Source organism: Haliotis asinina, chromosome 11 (genome assembly GCF_037392515.1).
Source record: "Haliotis asinina isolate JCU_RB_2024 chromosome 11, JCU_Hal_asi_v2, whole genome shotgun sequence".
Lineage (NCBI taxonomy): Eukaryota > Metazoa > Mollusca > Gastropoda > Lepetellida > Haliotidae > Haliotis > Haliotis asinina.
The window spans coordinates 34,707,725-34,722,286 of record NC_090290.1 but is presented as its reverse complement, the minus strand read 5'-3'; the positions used below and the strand labels follow the sequence as shown (position 1 = coordinate 34,722,286).

General features: G+C 40.4%; 1 protein-coding gene across 1 annotated transcript; it reads right to left on the bottom strand.

Moving 5' to 3' along the window:
- Positions 1-294: 294 nt before the first annotated feature.
- On the bottom strand, positions 295-12,983 carry LOC137255857 (asparagine synthetase [glutamine-hydrolyzing]-like). Its single transcript, XM_067793433.1, has 9 exons — positions 12,735-12,983; positions 11,310-11,544; positions 9,708-9,890; positions 9,182-9,274; positions 8,525-8,652; positions 8,219-8,345; positions 3,698-3,905; positions 1,614-1,851; positions 295-1,272 (listed from the first exon to the last, which is right to left on the bottom strand). The coding sequence occupies exons 1-9, from the start codon at positions 12,981-12,983 to the stop codon at positions 1,030-1,032; spliced, it is 1,704 nt and encodes a 567-aa protein (XP_067649534.1). The 3' UTR covers positions 295-1,029.
- Positions 12,984-14,562: the final 1,579 nt, after the last annotated feature.

Sequence of the window (14,562 nt, the reverse complement as noted above, 5' to 3'; positions counted from 1 at the left end):
CTCAACGTTTAATTGATTAGTATTGATCTAAGATATGTATGAACGTTTTAAGATGACATCCTTTTGACATAAACCTTCTTTGATCCGAACGTTGTTATAAATATTTTGCAACTAGTACATAATTGCTTTTTTGTGCACCCTGTAACAATATGAACTGTATTCAACTTCCGGGAACAAAAACTGAACTGCCTGGTTTTCCCTCAGAAGCGGTGATTCTATTGGTGTCTTTGTTAAAAACCCATGAGAATACCCGCTTCTTGCCTAAAATACTAAAATAACGACAAGACAATGGTCGATTTTCAGATGTTTTCGTACTGAACTTCAGATATTTTTCATAATTGCATCAAATTCTTTTGAACTTCAGAACAGTAACTATGGTCACGGCAGTTGACAAATTTGGAATAAAGGTTTTCCTGAGGTGTGCCATTTTCATTCTCATCCCATAGAAGTTACCTGTCACACCTTCCTACGAACCCGTGTTCTAATACATCTCTTTCACGATGCGAGCATTCAGGATTCTTGATTGGTTCCAATCAGATACAATCAGTTGCGCAATCAACGACGTTGTTTCAAAAGTGATCATTCAGAAGACCTCGTTAATTTCCGTATGCTTCGGGAAAACTAGAACCTCTTCATTTCCCGATGTGCAAATGTTACCTTTAGACAAAGGTACGTGAAGGGGACGTGACGGTCATATTCAGCGTTCGCTCAGATTGGAACTAGAACTTGTTCTTGAATATGCTTGTCACCGGAAATCTGGAAATACCGATAGCAAGCTGGGCCCTGTCTCGCATATTATGAGTTGGCGCACTCAAAGTGAGACGAGAACCAGCTTAGTTTTAATAGAAGTTACAGAGATACATTATAACAAAGAAAATCGTTATACATTTTATACCACTGCTTCTGAAATGACTCTCTAGCTAATTTACATTTTTTGAGTGAGTATGGTTTTACGCCGCTTTATAAAATATTCCAACAAAAGTAAGGCGGGAAATACCAAAAGGCGGCACAAACACTTTTACCCAGAATCTACACCGAATTATATATGGTCGGTTCTTCTGGCGAGTCCAGGCAAGATCCTTTATAATGATTAAGTGTCCTTGCTGAAGGGTCAGTAGCATCTGTCCAGCGCGGCATCCACATACACGGAACCCAGTCTGACTTGGAGGGGTAGTACTTCTCAAATACCTGTCTGTAGTAGAACGCTTCCTTCGTTTTGGGTGTGTTGAAGGGGAAGAGGGATGCTGCCTGTTTCATCTGTTCATCGCTGATCTGAAACCGGGTATTTCAGGCTATATACTTACTGGAATGGGTCGTTGGAATCTCAGCTAATGCAACATTGCCCAGTACCCATTCCATTAAAAGTAATGACATCTAGCATTCTATTTTCTAAAGGTTGAGAAGAAGTTTCAATTCGAGCCAAATAAGCCATTTTGCAAGATCTCACCCTACGTCACTGCTACCAAAACTATTGTTCCACTGTGCTAGCGGTTGAACAGATGGTGTTATTGATATGTATACTGGCGCCATGTACTTGTCACTCGTGTATTTGTTTTGTATGCCAAATAAACTATATTCAGCAAGGATCTTCAACTGACCAAATTACACCTCACCTGATTTTCACAGAAATCTGTAAGAATTACAAAGAGTGATCTTTTGATTGGTGAAACCCCGTCGCTAAATCCCTCCTTCGGTCTCCACAGGATGTCATTGGGTAGGAGGTTCATGCCATCAAAGGCAGACCGCAGGAGGTACTTCTCCACCCCCTTCCTGGGGACGCGGTCCTCGGCAGGGAGGGACAGGTAGTAGCTGGTGAACTGGTGGTCAAGGAAGGGGGTCCGGAGTTCCAGTCTGGAGGACAACAGGACCTGTATACGACTTGAACAGACATTTGTTGTGACATACGTTAGGCGTAGCAGCGCCCGACTAGCACTTCTCAGGGCACTCTGAAGACATGATGCTAAACTACGTCACTGAGGTCAAGGGAATAGAAATTCCACAATGTATTCAACGACAATACACATTTCACAATGTCAGCTCACACGCCTTGGTAATTAGGTACTGTACAAAAGGTTTCATTAAAAAAGCAGTTGTAAGTAAGGGAGGTAATCCTGCACGCACGGAAAGCAACTCTGAGTGAAGAAAGTAGTTTCATAGTCAGTCATTGTTAAAATACATATAAACTAAAATTAATTCGTCATACATGCAAATATTGGTCATATTCGGAGAGAAATAAGTAAAGGTGCACGGGATAATTCAAGCGTCCCTTTAATATTGTTCAGTTTTCATCAAAAGCTTTGAATAGCGCCGTGGAAGGAAATCTCAGAATACGTAAAGGAACACTGCCATGAAGTGGTGCTCCCCTATTTGTTTCCCTCAATATATTTTCACTAACTATTTAGAATTCCATCCGTACTTAAATGACACCGTATCTTTTCAAGGATGGCTTAAAGGTGATTACCAGCTAAACCCATTCAATGACTTGTGGAATTACGAATGGTCATCTAGGGCAGGTAGTCGAGAATTCCTTTACAGTTGAAATTAGGCTAGAGGTTAAATGATACAAGAATTTACAGTCGTAGCGTCACTTTTAAGTGAGTGAATGCAGCGAAAAGCCGCATCCGCAGGTTTCAACAGATGAAATCAACAGAACCCGATAACCAGTCATTGTGACGTGACACACAAGTTTCAGCTAGGTGAAATCAACAGAACCCGATAACCAGTCATTGTGACGTGACACACAAGTTTCAGCTAGGGGAAATCAACAGAACCCGATAACCAGTCATTGTGACGTGACACACAAGTTTCAGCTAGGGGAGATCAACAGACCGATAACCAGTCATTGTGACGTGACACACAAGTTTCAGCTAGGGGAAATCAACAGAACCCGATAACCAGTCATTGTGACGTGACACACAAGTTTTATAATATTTGTGACGGTCGCCAATGGTCAAGAATATCGATTCATGAACACAAACCTACAATAGAGAGACAATAGGACATTCTGCTTGAGAGGCTGCTTTCTAATTAGAAAGGGTTTTGCCTCTTGTCCGTTGGTATGTCTGAATGTCTGAACTCTATTTTCACTAACGACAATTATCTACCATCGACAATACCTTATTTCTAAGCCTTTTACTAAGAAGTACATTCAGGTAAACAAAGAAACATTTCTCTTTACTGTGGTGCCGAGGGGAGGAGACACACCAGAAACGGACTTCACACATTCTACCCATGTCTGGAATCGAACCCGGGTCTTCGGGGTGAGGAGCGTACTCTTGAACCAGGTTACCTCACCGACCCGGGCCCCGTTTCACAAAACTCTCGTAAGCCTAAGATCTCGTAACTACTCTCGTAGCACTGGCCCCTCCTATACTGTAAGACAGGAAGTACAAATGCCACGAGAAACGTTACGAGATCTTAGGCTTACGACAACTTTGTGAAACGGGACCCCCGGGGATAATTGAGATTAGCCTGTACTATTCACTGAAGGAGGAATATAAACCAACATTGCAAACATGTTGCAAGCATCCATAGCTTTTTTAAATGAAATGATTAAAAGAGTTTTTTTCTAGTCTAATCTGAATGACTTCAAACATTTGTGTAAACTATCTACATAAATTTGAATATTTAATGAAACATTATATGTTATTGATTATCTTAAGTCTATGATACATATACATTAATGATCAGCTCTCACCCCCAAGCCGCTGTTGCCCTGTCTGCTCTGAGTATGTCATATATAGAGATGTTGTCAAGCAGTCTCCGGCTCTCCTCATCGGCAGCTTCAGGTGATGGAGCTTTATGGAAATAGATGTACCCCTGGGCTAGCTCGTCAGACCCCTCGCCGGACAGGATGACAACTGTGTCCGTGTGAGCTTTGATGTACTTGCTGACAAGAAACAAACCTGGGAACATATACGGATTTTTGAGTATATACCATCTGCACACCAACTTGACTTGTGTTTCAATTTCAATAAAACAAACAAAACTGAAAAAATAGAGAACAAAGTACGGTTCAACCAATTTCAGCCACTCACCCAATGTAATATATCGGGTGCAACAATATTTAAATACTCATTTAAATCATTTCCACACAGACAGAAGGTGATTTTGACTCCAACTCGAGCAGTTCCGAATAAGGCGATACGTACTTGGTTGACGGCCCCTCTAATTATGCAATGAAGACATCACCAAGTTGACTACCGATTTCATTCATTCATTCATTCAAAAAAAAATATAAATAAATAAATAAAAATAAAAGAAATGCAAAAAAATATAAAAATATTTCACTGGTGCCTAGTGCTGTGAGGACATGCTTTAATATTGCTCCTAAAGAACTGTTAGTTACAGCAAAAAAAAAACTGAAGAAAATACATATATGTATTACAAGCCAGGAGAGAAAAGATGTTGTGATTCCATCCTTGTTACAATGGACTAATGCAAGACTGTTATATCCATGTGAAGTCACTACAAAGAATTCCAGCATGTGGTAGGTCAGCCCTGGGAAGGCCAACATGGCCGCCCAGCATGAAAGCCCTGCCCTGGGGGAAACAGGAGGCACTGACTGCAACCCTGACAAAAATCAGGATGATCCTGATAACAAATAATCTCTGTGTGATTTAACATGTAAAAACAATAGCAGATGCTGTAATGTTGTATTGAAGTCAGGTGTATTTGAAACATACAAAAAAGCAATTCTATCAATACTGGATACAGAGTGAAATTAAAACACAAAGGACAAAACAAAGGGACTCCACTGGTGCTATATGTGAAGAGGAAATAGAAATATCTTTTTCTCCATGCCAGAAAGACAAATTCAAAACGTTAGGTACTCTTCATACACACAGAACATCTAACAGATTGCAATTCCTAGGACAAAGAGCCAAAATATGGTATGCTCAAGAAGTCCCCAAACTTACTTCCTTGGTGCCAGAAATGAAGAAGGTGAACTACAAGATATACCCGTCCTTATGGAAGCTGAATATGAAAGAGGAAAAACCTTCGTCTTCAGTGAATTGAGTGACACAGAAAGTGACAATGATCTCAGTGACACTGCCACCCAGAAAAAAATCCCCCCAATCCAGAAAACAGTACTCAACTAAGAGTCCCAAAAGTGAAAACATTGGAAGTACTTACAACCTCCTAAAACTGTTCGATTCCTCAAAGCCTCTTTCTCAGTTTATGAATCGAAGCTGGACCAACATATGCTGTCAAATGAACAGGACCACAAAGACCATTCAGTTCAATGTGCCATTAATCACAAAGTCTCAAACAATCAGTTTTCAATGTTTCAAAATGAGATCATTCAACGATTAGGAAAAATGGAGAAAGACATCTGAAATCTACAAAGTGAAAAACTGACAAATGCAAAAAAAAAAGAAAAATAAACAGTTCTCAGATTCTGTAGGAAGACTTAGCTATCGGATAACAAAAAGCAGGAAACCTAATTTGACACCAGCATACCAACAGCCAGATGAACCAAAGGAGGTGCAAACCAGAAGAAAAATGCTCCCCCAAAGTTAGAAGACAGAGATCAACGGCCAAATATGCCAAAAAACAAATAAATAATGATCAATAAAAAAAATAAAGAAAAAAAATAAAAAAAGGAGGAAAACAACAGCACCTTTCCAACGCTCCAACTTAATTTGGAAACTCTTGGTGATTCTACTCTGACAAAGATCCTAAACGAAAGTATTATGTTTCCACGGAGCAACTACAAATAAACCCAATGATATCCTGACTCATTCAGTTTCACAACCCAACATTGAGACAGTTGTTCTACATGTCGGTGTAAATGACTGGCGCAGTGCTCCAAAATATTCACTTGAAGAATGCCAGTATGGGGATTTGGTGAAGACCTGCCACACCAAATTCCCCAAAGACACTCTTCACCTGTCACTAATCATACCCAGTGCTACTAGAGGTATGCTATTCAACAGTATATGTAAGGGGAACCGCCTCATTGAACACACTGCGCACGAAGGAACAATCAAAGTTATAGACCATTCGGATCTTTTCATCACATCCTGTGGTTCCCCGAGAAAAACAGTGTATCACGACAAGGTCCATCCCAGCAAATATAAATGTCACAAACTAGCTCAGTTTTTTTTAAACAACTGCTAGGGCAATCACAGAAACACGAATGAAATGAAGACTTCCCACCACTGCCTCAATTCCGTCAGCTTAACTCCCAGAAAGCACCAGGAATACAACTTCCAGGGGTGACTGAGTATAACCATAAGTCCCCTGGCATGTCCCCTGCTCCTACAACTAATCATCACTCACCCCTGCAGTCCAGGAGACATAATAGCAGGACATCTTTTACAAAAGGCGGTCCACAACGCTATATCCCTACTGCTGAATACCCTCAACTCACCAGACTGAATACACCAACGAATGATGATCCACAAATACACCTTCTGGACATCAAAATATTAACAATAGTGCGATGCAGTACCCCAGCTACCTGATTGGAATGCATTTACTGCACTTCAAACTGGCATGGTGAATGATCTTATCCTGAAACTGAAAATGTGTCTGCCACAACAACAAAGTTACTATAGCTAACTGCCCTCACCTACTCTGCTGGAACCTGCAACGGTGTATATATTTTCAGTATAAACTCTCTGTTTTGTTAGTATTTGTTTTTCTTCTTCCCATTTCTACTTAAGTTGTCCGCCATAATATGTGAATACGGTTGTATCAACCAATATCAATATTTCATATTGGAATGTGCAAGGAGTTAGTGACTCCAAATACCAAGCCATAGAGAAGTGTCTCAGACAATATGACTTGATTGACCTGTGTGAAACATGGGAACAGGACAGCCCATTTAACCTGTCTGGATACATTACACTCAGTGTATCAAGACAGAAACAAATTGGTTGTAGCAAAGGAGGAATGACATTGCTCCACAAACAAGAACTAAAGGGATTCCTAAAGCCTATATCAAGCAGTGTGTTTTCACTTTGGATAAAACTCGACAAAGCTATTTCCAAATCTAAGCGTGATATACATGTCCGTGTGCTGTATATTCCTCCGGAAGGACCATCTCTTTGGTCCAAAATAGAAACTAACCCATTCGACACTCTCACTGAGGAAATAGTGAAATATTCCACACTGGGAGGCACTGTTATAGGAGGAGACTTCAATGTCCGTACTGGCATGTCTGATCACTTTATGCTAAGTTTTCAAAAAGCGGTAATGTTAACTTTCCCCCTAGAAGCGTTTGAAGTAATATTCACCAAAAATACACAAGGAATACCTTCAAAGCAGAATGCATGTGCAAGTAAGGGAAAAAGCATGAGGTCTCGATCACTACAAAAGCGCAAACGTTTTAAAATTTGTCATTCGTTTTTGCCTGGAAAAGAGGAAATCAGCATGCCACTTCTGAGTGCCGGCGATCTAAACATCGCCATTGGCTTCCTCGAAGCCGGGGAATCACAGTCTGCAATTGCCCAACATTTCAACGTTCATCAGAGCAGCGTATCTTGTCTTTCGGATCGTTTCCTGCAGACCAATCCCATGGCCGTCCCAATCACCAGATCTAAACCCGAGAGAACACCTATGGGATGAACCAGAGCAAACGTATGTCAGCGTAAAACACGCCTCAGACACTTCCACAACCGGCCATCACATTGCAGGAGGAGTGTGAAAGATTCCACAAGAGCGACTTGGTCGACTTGTCCAGTCTATGCCGCAAAAGGTGCCGAGCAGCAATTACCGCCAATGGTTGCCATACAGAGTACAGATTTTAAAGCCATCTTGTGGACTTGTTTCACCTTTTCACCACTGAAATTACAAGAAATAATTGCAACACTATAATTTGCAATTACGGTGGAAGCCATCTAAACCGGCACTCTTTGCGGCTGAAGAAATATTCCAGTATAAACAATGTGCCAGATTGTGGAGCTGATGATAAATGTACAAGTCACGCATGGGACTGAGATATTGTGCCTGTCTTGACAACTTGCTGGATAAGTCACCACTGCCAACGGTAGCCGTACAAACTACTGACATTGACGCCAAACAGAAACACAACAATAAAGGCTGCTGTTGCATTGGCGGATTCTTTGTCTACAGACGTGCGTTTTTCCATTGACATATGTTTATCACTGAAATTACATGAAATAATTGCTCTTAATCTAATGCAATTAATTCTTCTAAATGACGTATGCGTGTCTTTCTTTTGAAGGGTATATGATGATGCTGTCATTACCAACTGCGGACCGGATGTTCATGATATCATATGACTCAAGATGCCGAATTATGTCCTCCAGGACGCCCAGGACGTCCTCCACTGTGAATATAACCTCATGATGTTCGGTACCCAAGAACTGCGCTACCTGACAACCAAAGGTGAACAGGATTAGCATTTGACTTACGGCGATGTGTAACATCAGACTGTAAACTGTGAAATGTAATTAAAATTAATTTTAGAATTATTGTCTGTCATGATACATGTGCTCCCATCTATGCCGATAGAGAAGGTCTCTGTAGGGTAGTGCAATGCACCGAGACTCACCTTCCTAGCTGCCATGATATCTGTACTCCCCTGCATGCCGATAGAGAACGTTTCTATTGTGTATGGCAGCCTTAATTCCTTGGCAGTCTTCACTAAAAATGTGGCCACCAGACTTGAGTCAAAACCACCTTGAAAGTAAAGGCTAGCTATTTCGAAACGTCCGTAACATTACGAACATATTAAACCCATTCTTAGCGCATTGACTACTATTAAGATTAAGAATTCTTTGTGATATGGATATTTCGAGAATAAGGGCTTTTCATAGACGTGAATGCTATGCATACTCATACAAGCCAGGGCCCTTGTTCATGAAACGTTCATTGGCTTACGAACTTCTCTGTCCCATCCGTAACACATTCGCTAAGGTCAAAGTTACGAATGCTTAGGGATACGAACCTTTTCGAGAATAAGGACCATGTCAGTACTACAAGCAATTACTAATGGACTTGGAAAGCTAATCTATATGTCCATTTTGTAATCGGCATCAGCGGTTGGAAGCTTAGGGCGGAAGTCACCGGAGGTATGGATAGATTTAGCAAATAAAATCAATATTATCTGAAATGCATGGATTGTGTTCTGTACACGGTGACTTGTGAAGACATTACAGCGCACCAACAGATACAAAGGAGAAGATAAGTCGTACTGAACACTGTTTACCTGACAACAGACAACCAAGTCTCCTGTCACCCATTACTCGCTTCCTGACGGCCGTCTCTAACAGCAGCCGGATGTTCTCGGCTACGTCACTTCCTGTATAACGTGAGGAAAATATCAGCATTGATTAGATTATAAGAAGTGTTTCAGTTCCAGCTTATGCAACAGTAGTGTGTCTTTTTAAATACGAACCAGACTTATGTTTCTGCAATGAAGATTTCTTGTACTGGTATTGGTTAGTGGTATGCCCGCAAAATGGAATATCCCGTACTTATTAATCATGATATATTTTCTTTCATAACCCATTTATATATACATATAACGATGGCAACATATCACTTTTACATATTATTCTATTTTTACTTTATGGTATAAGTAAGAATTGATTAACAATTGTCATTTATTTCTGTAGTTTTGATGGAAGAATAACATTTTTAATCATTTTGCAGACTTCATAGAGTCTGCACTAGCGTGACTAATACAAGCACTCAACTGAGACACCTTACAAGCACTCAACTGAGACACCTACCAAGTGAGTCTGGAGGGACGGGTGTTTTGTACAGGGGGAGGTCGCCAATAGCGTGAAACTGTTTCACTTCCCGCAACGTGGCTCGTCCGTTGTTGTCGAGATCGTACTGTTCCACTGTACCGGGTGCAACTGGGACGATGTCAGCTGCCTCGTCAGTGAGATTATGCCACAGACCGAATAAACCTTTGCAGGGTAAAGAACGTATAGTTCTGATACTCATGCCTGATAATGATTATCTGACAGAGCGATGTGGACACAACGCTCGTTTTAAAAAAAAGAACAGTAAACAACTGGGAGATCTTGGGATGTATATGCATGCATGCATGTATATAAATATAGCTTTGGGATACCACTGAAGATGGGTCGGAGATATTTAACAAATATTATCTATACTGTGTGTATCCTTACTTCTTTCTCTTCCCGTGAAGGTCCCGGGGTAGAATAGGCCTTTTGCAACCCATGCTTGCCATAGAAGGCGACTCTGCTTGTCGTAAGAGGCGACTAAAGGGATCGAGTGGTCAGGCTTACTGACTTGGTTGACACATGTCATCGGTTCCCAAACGCGCAGATCGATGCTCATGTTGTTGGTCACTGGATTGTCTGGTCCAGACTCGATTATTTACAGACCGACGCCATATAGCTGGAATATTGCTGTGTGCGGCGTAAAACTCACTTACTCACTCACTCACTCACTCACTTCTTTCACTATCAAACAAATAATTAAGTTACCTCCATAAACACATACTCTCATGTGCAAAAGAAACGTCCCCCAAATAAAAAATTATTATAAGTGTCGTCTAAGTGGTCATATAAGCGAATTATGGGCTGGGGTCATCTCCAAAACAGACATTAACATTATACACGAAGGAAAGACACTTGCTACATGCATTAAGCGTAAAAATGACTTTGAGCGCCACGGAAAGTACCCGTATGAAATGTGTATGTAAACATGAATTGAACTGTTCTCTGTCATCACTTACACCCGTATGACCAACAAAACATGAGTTGATATCAGAACAAAAAGAACTATCAGTTGGTATGCTGGAGGTGGAACCACGTGCTTTCATGTTGCGAGAATCACGGGCTTCGCAAAAGGACCAATTGGTCATACGCTTGTGACAAGCTGGCAGGACAGCAGATATGCCATGGAACGTAAAACCAAAGGTCACCACTCCTAAGATAGACCATTCACGGGTGCCTCATCTGAAGAACAGATTTGTAACTTGGACGTCATCAACTGCGAAGTCTTGGGCAACGTAAGCAGACGACTCCATGCACATAGTGTCCTTGCCTACCGAACGTTCAAGGGCATGACGTGGACGCGTGAACAACGACGTCGCAGATTGTTCGTCAGTAGAAGACACAAAATTGGTTTCACAAATGAAAGCAGGTTTTAAGTTAACAGACCTGATGGTCGGATACGTGTCTAGCACCTGTAGGACCAACTCTAACGTAGCATTCAAAAGCGTTTTTTTTCTCTAAAATATAGTTTTTCATTGATATAAAACCAGGTTTATACTTATTGTGTTTGTCACTGTTGTTTGGGAGAGAATAATATACATGGGGACGTTTCTTTTGCACGTGAGTGTATATCATACTGACCTTTAGCCTCTGAACACACAGCTAGGAAGCCACTATCTGTGACAAGTTTGAAACAGGGGCGAACTCCAAACGTGTCTCGACCAATGAAAACTTTCCTGTTGGTTGTGTCGAGAAGACAGAAGGCGAACACCCCATCTAGGAACGCGGGGAAATCAATACCATATTTGGCATACAGATGAATGACTGGTTCTGTGTCGCAGTTGGTGCTCAGGTGGAATCCGTGTTCTTCTGATACCTAAAGAATAAATATTACATTAGAAATAATCACGTTTCACAGTATCTATCAGGGTGTTTTTCATAGTTAACGTGCGGTAACACTATGAACACAGCTGTAGGCATTATTAAACTTCAAAGCCTTTTGCGATCAATTATAGTGACAAATTACCGTAACGTTATATTTGTAACAAGATATGCTTTCAGTTAAAAATAGTTCGACAGCTGGTGATTAAAACTGGGCGTGCATGTGTATCCGTTGATAGCGTTGTCATGGAAGCTACATGCACCGGTGATATCAATTTCTCATCTCGGTTATTGTTTTTAGAACGACTGAAACGTTCAATCATTGTGCAATTGTGTTCTGCAGGTATAAACTTCAGAATCTTGTCAGGTCAGGAAACAATATTCATGTAACGGAAGCAACTGGAGAGCGATAAATTTGACTAAAGCACTAAATAACAGATCAAAACATTTATGGCATAATCTAATCCAATCATTTATTTCAAAGTAGTAATATCACCAGCTAAACCTTCAGTCAGTTATTATACTGGACAAAGTAAGTTAAGGATATTGGTATTTTTAGGATTGATATAATATTTGTGTGTCGATGAACAAAGAGAGAATTTCAAAATTTACATAAAATTTACATACATCCATAACTATTTTGCCCAGTATATGATCGTAAGTCGTACTTTTCACTGAAATCACAAGCTTCGACCAACTGGAACAGCCAAGTTTCCTTCCTCATATACAAATTAAACTGTGTGTGCCTACATTGCAACAGAAATATGTATAAGTCGTGGCTGTGAAATAAGACTGAACACAGAAATCCTGCAAATCAACTGAACTGCTCAGTCTAAAGTATAGGACTACAGATTTAAAGGGATACTTGATGAAACTGAGGTCATGGATGACATTTATTTCGCCATCACTATAGGACAAGGTTCTTCAGGGAGTACTTTCATAAGTCACCGAGCACTGTGGACGTGATCGAGCAGTGAATTTGTGTGGTCAAAGAACTAGGCTTTGATATGCCTTTCTTGTTGGTATAATGAATTCCATCTGGACTGAACATTAACAGATGTTCTCAGTTAGCGTAATCATAGTGACGGACGGAGTACTTTACAGGAGTACCATATGTGCAGGGATGTATGCAGACATATTAACAGGAGCAGCACTAGTGTCTGAACAAGTGACTAGATGACGTACCATTTTATAATTGTATATTTCTCCATTATTTATCAGCCATATGTGAGGATGAGTGTACAATCTCATTGGCTGCATCCCTCTGACGCCATCGACGATGGCCAATCGGTGGAATCCGAGACAGCAGTTCTGGAAATGGTTGATCTTTTCAAACCTGAAGGCGTCTGGTCCCCGATGTACAACCTTGTGGAAAACTTTGCACTGCAGGGAGACATCTACAGCACTACCAAACACGGCCCAGATACCACACATGGTGATACGACACAATTCCAATGGCCTTAAGGGAAAAAATATGATTACTACATCTAATTTTCCCCCAATACCAATTAATAGATGAGAAAAATGTAGATCATAAATGAATAAATATTCATAGTATATATTGGTTTTGCCCGACACATTTGCTGCCGCCAGACTCCAGATATGCTATGCATGGATTAATGATTTCCTTCACACTAGTTTGGGAGAGACACTGGATGCTTTAGGGCCTAAACTTTGAAACGCTAGAGCATAAAGATGGTTAAAAAGACGATTCTGTTCAATAGTTAAGTGAATAAGGGATATGAGAATGTTCATAAAATCAAGGCTGGTGTGGTAGCCTATTGGTAAGGTTCACTCTACACGCCGAAGACCCGTGTTCGATTCCCTAAATGGGCACAAGGTGTGAAGCCCGCTTCTGATGTCCCCCGCCGTGCTATTCCTGGAATATTGCTCAAAGCGATGTAAAACTAAACTCGCTCATGAAATGAAGAGGTGCGCTACAACTGCAATTTGCTTTATAACATCTGTTACACGTGACGGGTTCCTGTATCGAAAATGTACAACTATGTTCTTCTTTCTTAATGGGAAATAACAGCGGCCCTTACATTTTGTAAATGATAATAATTAGCTTTGACAAAAGGTATAAGGAATCGCCTAAGCACCAGCAAAATATAACACTGACAAGTCTAAAATATTCAATAATATGTACTGACCAAAGAACAAGATACAAAGATTTACAACAGAGGTTTCTAGGCAAATGCAACTGAGTCTAATTAAAAGTAATGAGTCACAAATATAATATTAACTCACCAAAGTCTTGGTTTTCAGTGAGAGCGACAAAGAGTTCTAATAACTATAACACGCGGTCTGCCCTGGATGTAGGATGTTGACAATCAGACGAAGAGTTAGACAGATGTAGATTGGCCGAATGATGACACAACTCCAGTTTAAGTCCGTGTGTGCTTGTGTCGTCAACATAACAACCAGCCTTACATATACAAGTCACTGATTCTTGAGCATTCTAGAGAAGTATAGAAACTTCTCGATCGACTTCGTTTACCAACAATGAAAAGACACCAAAGGGAGGCAACTCTAAAGCGCTACCTTAAAGGCGTGCCGCTAAAACACTACTACCGTGACTCATAATAACAATCACTCAAAACTCTAAACATTGTGACCCAGTAATAGCTATCACCTAATCAATAACAATGCAAATTACAGACGATACACTCTCGTAACAATATTTATAGCAGATAATATCTGTAGAAGCCAGATAATACGTGATTTTCAAGGAAAAGTGTTACAGAGTAGTTCAGCCAAATCCTACATCAACGATTAATCATAATTGTCTAAACATTATAATTTTATTCTCATGACAAGGTAAAGATCTAGGGTTTCAGTTTCGAACGCCGTTTCACATATGTTCACGAGTTTACCATGGTTTTATGAGTCTGTATATTTTCAATTTATATACTCAGTGATTAAAAAGAAGGAAACATAACAAAGGACCTGATATCCGTTATCATATCTTTGGGGTTAACGTCCCAAAATGTCCCACAAATGCTCAATTGGA

Coding starts and splice junctions, on each gene's coding strand:
- LOC137255857 (XM_067793433.1), bottom strand. CDS start 12,983: ATGTGTGGTATCTGGGCCGTGTTTGGTAGTGCTGTAGATGTCTCCCTG. Junction 11,545..12,734: donor AAATATACAATTATAAAATG/GTACGTCATCTA, acceptor TTTATTCTTTAG/GTATCAGAAGAACACGGATT. Junction 1,273..1,613: donor CAGATTTCTGTGAAAATCAG/GTGAGGTGTAAT, acceptor ACCCGGTTTCAG/ATCAGCGATGAACAGATGAA.